We start from the raw sequence: 7,207 nt of genomic DNA on the forward strand, positions 1-7,207 counted from the left end.
TGTATATTGGAATTCAATTAATTTGGATTAATACGTAAATCTTGGAGTATCCATCAAACCATTTGCGATATTTATTTGCGCATAAGCGTAGAAGAATTTTGCTAAGGATCAATCACACCACTGAAAGGCTTAATATTGGAAAAAGATGGGACTAGATTTTTGTTTGATTTTTGCATATTTTCAACCATTTCACCGTCCTGTACTAATATAGCTGGAAGAAAAAGGATTGTATTTGCGTCCGTTAATTATTAAATTTAGTTCCAGTACTCACGTTCATCCAAAATAATTAATAAGAAGTAATTATGCATATCTAAAATTTTTGTTTTAAAATAGTGATAGTTTTTTTCACCTACGATTTTGGAATAGTTTTAAACTTAGATATATTTCGAAATAATCTGCCTTTAGTTTATACATTTTTTTGAAAAAAATATTAACAAATTCGTCTAAGCATTCTAATACGCTGCGGTTGCTGACCTATTGTTGTCTGCTATAAAGAAAAAGTTACAAACTTTTTCAGCTCCACAACCACCCTTGATAACGAATTTCCAATTTGTTAAATTTAAGACTATGATCAAGAATTTTATATGAATGGAATTCACATAACTGTGTCAACTTAATAAAGGCTTGGGATTGAAGAGACTTGCGAGATCTTCCTCTTCTTCTTTGTGGATAGTGATTTTTAAAAATCTTTCCATCACAACTTTCACCTCTTTGTATTGACAATAATTCCCGCGGATCTTCAAACATTCCCTTATATCCTTTGACAGTTGCATATTTCATGCACTTTTAATCTGACAGTTGTATATCTGTAGAACTTTCCACATATTCGATAGTTGTTTATATTCATATTCATTTCGGTTAAGTGAATAATCTCTGGTTGTTGATCAGACTAAAGCATAGCATACAAAACTTCGTCTTCTATCCCATCACTCATATCATTCATTCCTTTAGCCTTCAATTCAACTCCATCTGCAGTTCCTTATCATCCACTCCACTACTAAAATCTTTGCATATAGTACGATAAATATATGCCATCAATCTAATGATTTCAAAACAACGGTTGTCAGTCATTCATTATCACCCATAAGCTATGGAAATGGCTTAGAAACACTTTTGGTAAATCTCACTAAAAACTCCATGCAAGAAGAGAGGGAGAGATGTAAGAGAGATTGCAAATTGAAAAATCCAAGACTTAGACATTCAAAATCATTTCTGGGCTCAATACAAGTCGTAGGAATTTATGTTGACGAGTAAGAACCAGTGAATATCAGAATACACAGTATATGTGACTCATGCAAAATGAATCAGTGCTCGCATAATTTTTTAGTTCTGATATAGCGCCATATCAAGTCATACTGTGGTCGTCCATCCAATAAGTAAAATAAGGAGCTGTAGGTTGACCACAGAATAATTCTGTAGATAACTGATAAAATTAACCAACCATTATACATTGATACAGTAGTGGCTGGTGCACGATGACGCGCTATCGTCAAATAAATAATACTTCAAATTTTCCATTTCCGAAACGTGCCAATATCGGACGAATGGAGAAAATACATTAAAACACAAACAGCAAAATTCCAGTCCAATTTGAGATTTAAAAAAACGTATTACCGAATATTTATGACAATCAGGAGTACACCGTGTGCACCAGACGTCAACCTACATGAGGTCCAACGGGACATTTTTTTTTAATCTTTTTTCCAGGTTGATTTTATGCATCGATATCTAGATATCTAACATATACCGAGGTACTATGAGGTCCTCCGAGTGCAGTAACACACACTTTCTAAAACAAATCCAGCAAAAATAGTTTGACCTTACTAGTCCCAAAATTCAGAGCAATCAAATTAAACTAATTCCGCTTTTTCCAGAAATATGTTTATGGCTGGCTGCAAGCTGTTTAATATCCTCCTCATTTGTTTTAATCATGCAAAATTTACCAGCGTCTTGCATCAATAACCAAAGAATCTTATGCGCACATTTCCATGTGATCATAAACTTCAACGTTTCGTTACTTACATTTATTTATACATAATCAATATTTGTTCTTGCAAACGGAACTATCACTAAAGTCTTTTCTTCGCAATATTCTGTAAAGAAGATAGTATCGATTATTTTGGTCTTAAAGACAAGTTCGACTTTCAATGAAATCAAAAGCAACATTGGGCAATACAGGAGCCTCATTTCACTGCAAGCATAAGCTAGTATGTAAATTATGTGATCAGTTTTATCTCGACAAAATAATGCCCGAAATATGCTGCATTTCGAAACATGAAGGGAAATATGTAGCCACACGGATTAGTATGAATTATCAGGATTGGAAAGTCGATTAATACGGCTACTGGAAATGACCTTATGACCAGTAAATTTGAGCAGTGGTGCACAGATATCACTTTTGAAAAAAGAGAAGAAATAAATTACACTGAACGAATTTCTGAAAAATCTTTGTCAAAAATATAACCACTGCTCAAAAACTAATATTTTAGTTATCACACTGATTTTTACAAATGTATATATGACTGCATGATATTTTACCAGTAAGAAAGGAAATATTATATGTGTGAAGTGTGTCAATTATCGTTTTCTACTACTCTGCATCCCCATCATTATTGTTGCCAATCGAATAAAAATGTTCAAGACATCTGAGTAAATGGACAACTGTCTGAAATGCGATGCATGGTGACATTCAAAAAATGGGCAAACCAACTTTTATTACGTTTTCAGCTTAAAATAACCCTGTTTTTTAGGTTTGGTATAGAGGACAAAAAAAACGTGTTTATATACTGATCTGCACTTAGTTATTACTTCCCAACCTCATTCACAACAGTATACCACTCATAACAACTTCACACGTTTGAAACATAAGAATCGTGAAACAACTTACGCATTGATTGGATCAAATCGACGCATTTTTGGTGTAGTAATATCATAATACCCAGAAGCAATACTGCCGTAATACCCCGTCTTGTAAATCTGCTCTTCACTTGTGTTCGAAATCGGATACATCTGCGCCCGTTTGATAACTAATTGTGTGTCAAACAACAAAAATAGTGAAAAGAGAATCAGACCGCCATAAATGGAGATAGACATCAGACCTAGAAATATCAATTTTTTTCTTAAACTCCAAATGAATATATATTGAATATCATTTAGCAATAGCCAAAGATTTCAAGTTTTTAGTTTTGAGCGTTAACTTTATCAAAAAATTCGTAAAACATACTTGCACCCAGCGCAGATGTCGGAGGAAGAAAAAAAGTTCCAATAGATGATGCAAAAACAACACCAAGTCCCATAGCTAAAGCGCCTCCCATCATCAGGAACTTTTCAGATGGTGCTGTGAAAGCAACTGTTGACAGTCCTGAAAACTCCCGATTTGGTGTTTATTTTTTTGTTTGGGGAAATGACTGAATCGATTTCGAATTACATGGTCATGGAATTAAAGCTTATTTAATAAAAATTTTAATAGGGTATTTTAAAAAATGTACATTCTCAGTATTCAGTCGTAATAATAATAGTAATTGTATGTTAGTAGCATTAATACAATGTTGTAAAATAAAGAACGTGGCGACATTATTCTTTTAGTGCTCGTAAATTGCGTGAAATCAGAATCAGTGAAAGAGAGCAGTTACTAACATACACAATTATTAGCCATATGATGCCGCACTTCCGCAAAATATTACGTCAACCGAATAAAAACCATCGCACTACTATGATGTTGAAATTTATTGTATTTCTATTTAAAGCTAAAAAGTCCATAAACTTAAAAAAAAAATACCTGCGACAATAGCTGCAGTATACCAAGCAGCCCGCATAGCCAAGGGACCACCCATCAAACAGACTGGACCTATGAAGGTACCCATCATGCCCGCATGCAGAATCCAAGCTGCATGTTTCAGCAAAGTATTGTCGTAATCGATCAATGATACTGCGATACCGCTTGCCATTACAGCCGCCATTGAGATAAAGGGCGACTAAATTGGAAAAATAGTAAGTGAGCAAGAAAATAATAAAACTGATTTTCTTCAAATCAATCCAGCATCACTAGATCCTATATATTTATCCTCCTCAGATTCTACATCTTTACGTTGACTCACAGAAGCGCCCAATAAAGTTTTGCATGCAAATAAGTTAGATTTCCGCAATAAGAAAGACTTCCCAAGTATTTTTTATTCTAAAACTACAATACAAATCACAAAACCCGATTTGGTCTGGTAATTTGTTATACAAGCAGTGATAGCTAAAAATTCAATATGTATATGGTACTGATATGTAGGCTTTAAGATGTAAGCCATCTGTAGCCGTATATCCTTTCATGAGAACAACACTCAGTGCATCTAATCTGCGGTGAGCAACACTAGGATTATTGAATTAAATATAAAATTTCCACAATATTTGAATAGACTCTTCTTAATCATGGGATACCACTTGTTTATGACAGTATTCTAAAAATTTTGCAAATAAAGCAGTGCAGTTTGCTTATTTGATTCAACTGAAAAAAATTAAATAATTGGAAAAAGTCATATTTGGAAAAAGAAAAAATAGCCAATGAATAAAGATGGAACAGCCTACTCCCATTATCAAACGTGAAATATGAAACGATCTTGATGTCATTACAGCTGAAGCTGCTGTTATCCCAAGCGATGCAAACAAATAACCATATGTAGCCTTTATACGATCGCGCACATATACTGGCCAAGCTCTAAACAAACGCTGTCTCAAGCACACAAGAACTGCCTTTCCATTACCTTCTATTTTTACAGTTTATGCAGTCCTACTTCTTTCAGCAACTATTACAATTCTTCCTGTACTTTTAGAAATGTTAAGCTCTCGAAACTTGAGTAAAGAAAAAAGATGATGACACCCAACTAGAAATAACATATATTCGTCAAAGGTTTTTAACAAAGACCGTAATGTGGCTATGGAAAGTATAACAACCTGGTTTTTCAAAAATTCTGAAGAACGCAAGTCGATGCAAACTCTTTTTGATTTTTATAGAGGTACAAAAAAATATTGCGATAGATGCAGAAAGAAGTAGGAGTGAATGAACTGAAGAAAAGAAGCTTATCGAGAACTAAGTAAGTGCAAAAATAGGCGTTTACATTTCATACTTCAAATAATGGCAGATATAAGGCACGAAAAGATTATATGCGCAGAAAAAGGCAACTAACCCTGACTGCACTAAGATGCTCTGACCTTCTTTCGAAAGACCCAGTCCGTAATAGCACAAGGCACCAACTCCAAGTAATGATGCCCCAGCTACAACTGCACTTCCATACATATATGCTAGAATAAAACAATTTTAACTCCTAAAATAAAGAACATGCAAAATTAAATTCAAAAGTACAAAGCAATCTTAAGAATGATACGATTTCAAGCTGCGAAAATTTCAACAAACGTTTTCCTGTAGTAGGTCCCATGAAACGTTCTTTCAGAGTTGTACGTGTAGCGCTTCCAATACCGTAATTCTGAATAAATAAATGACGTTAGTCTCTCGAAAACTTCTAAAATAAGAAGTGTTATGGCAGTGAATGAAATATAAATTCCGGTAATTAGAAAATAAGTCGTCGTAAGGATGGAATGGATTCAATGAAATATCAACTACAGTAACAGAAGGACTTTGCTTGAAAATCAAAACTGCAACGCTACATGAACTCCCTGGTAATCATCCAACACACTATAATACACGGTACTTAGCTACGATAAAACAATAAATTATTTGTGATGATACGCCATTCCTTGTTTAACTTTCAATTTTCAGCAATTAATCAATTTTCAATTCAATGACTAACTCCTTCAGCAACTCGACGTCCGGCATATCTCGCAGTATTGTAGGTCGTTTTCGAAAAGTAACGAAAAGCAACATTGTTAAGTAGCTGCAGTGATGATGATCCACAGAATAGTCTCGACAACATTGCCATGATGCGTGAACCTACAAATAATTGAATTCAAATTAAGAAATCATGATTAGGTGAGTTTCTTCTAGTGATCTAATAGAAGCGATAAAACATCCGATGGAATAAAAGCACGCCATCTAAGAATTATAGAGAGAAGGATAAACCAGTATAAGATTTTCCCATTCAAAGTTGAGAGTAAACTGACCAACAAACACACCTAGAGTTCCAAATTACGAGCCATACTCTAACTTCTTCCCCTATAACTCCCATCTCAGAGATACCTCCGAAAGGACCACAAGCTGCTCCACATTTTCACGCAGGCGTTCTGGAGACCTCAATGGAACGGTATGAACTGATGCTATCCCAAATCGTTATCTTGTTGAAACAGACCGTCCCAGCTAATTACAGAATGCCTGGAAGAAGGGGAATGCCAATGGAGACAAAGTGTACGAGTTGAAACCTGCATTTTTTGGCCCACTTATCGCTGACCATCACAGCAGATCTTCAAACAGACTAACTTGTTATAAGAACAACTGAACTGGTAGACTGATAAGTAATAATCAGTGTGCAGAATTCTAAAAAATATCGCAATATTGTAATCGTCAACAATATTGTAAACTGCAGATATCACCGAAAGATATTAGTGTCACTGGATTATTCAGATATTAGTATATTTCTGAAGACACTGTTCAATTAAGTCTCAGCTTGAAACCCTTCCATAGCGCTGTCTCTGTCCAACTATCGCACTTGAACCTCTATGCAACTAGCAACACAGTTAACTTCGGAATATAGAACAGTACTTACTTTCTCGTCTAACATTATAAGTCTAAAATTAAATTAACATATTTACTTGACATCAAGGAGTCAGCCATCCCATCAAACATAGTTCTAACTTGATATACTGGAAATATCGCGCTTTCAAATGATTTTACTCCACATAATTTCTCATTAATAGTCAGTATTAATTCGATCATGATCATTTCATAGTATAACTAAAGCATTAGTCCGAAGATAATACCATATATGGACTTGAGGAATAACTTAATGGACTTTTAAACAACAAAGCGCAATTAATTTTTCGGTCCAGCCTCTTACATTTGTGCATACAAATATTACCACTGAACGTCATCACGTTTTACTAGAGTGCTTTCGAGAACCGTATAGTACTATTCGGGAAAACGTTTTGTATGAATATGAGCGCATTTTGGTGATGAAGCCCTTGGTGATTTACTACTGAACTGTGATGTGGCGTAGGCGTCGATACGGAGGGCATGTACTGGTCCAGCCAGTTCTTCCCGTAAACAGTTATT

General features: G+C 34.8%; 1 protein-coding gene across 1 annotated transcript; it reads right to left on the reverse strand.

Moving 5' to 3' along the window:
- Nucleotides 1-1,912: 1,912 nt before the first annotated feature.
- Nucleotides 1,913-5,940, reverse strand: LOAG_07868 (growth hormone inducible transmembrane protein). Its single transcript, XM_003143400.2, has 8 exons — nt 5,793-5,940; nt 5,399-5,468; nt 5,172-5,286; nt 4,573-4,702; nt 3,779-3,974; nt 3,224-3,361; nt 2,888-3,098; nt 1,913-2,665 (listed from the first exon to the last, which is right to left on the reverse strand). The coding sequence occupies exons 1-8, from the start codon at nt 5,919-5,921 to the stop codon at nt 2,578-2,580; spliced, it is 1,077 nt and encodes a 358-aa protein (XP_003143448.1). The 5' UTR covers nt 5,922-5,940; the 3' UTR covers nt 1,913-2,577.
- Between the last annotated feature and the right edge of the window lie 1,267 nt (nt 5,941-7,207).

Source organism: Loa loa (genome assembly GCF_000183805.2).
Source record: "Loa loa unplaced genomic scaffold supercont3.40, whole genome shotgun sequence".
NCBI lineage: Eukaryota > Metazoa > Nematoda > Chromadorea > Rhabditida > Onchocercidae > Loa > Loa loa.

Excerpts from the sequence above, each read along its gene's own strand:
- LOAG_07868 (XM_003143400.2), bottom strand. The coding sequence starts at position 5,921 with ATGGCAATGTTGTCGAGACTATTCTGTGGATCATCATCACTGCAGCTA. Across the intron at positions 3,362-3,778 it reads TACTGCAGCTATTGTCGCAG|GACTGTCAACAGTTGCTTTC; the intron begins GTATTTTTTTTT and ends GGGAGTTTTCAG. Across the intron at positions 3,099-3,223 it reads GACATCTGCGCTGGGTGCAA|GTCTGATGTCTATCTCCATT; the intron begins GTATGTTTTACG and ends TGATATTTCTAG.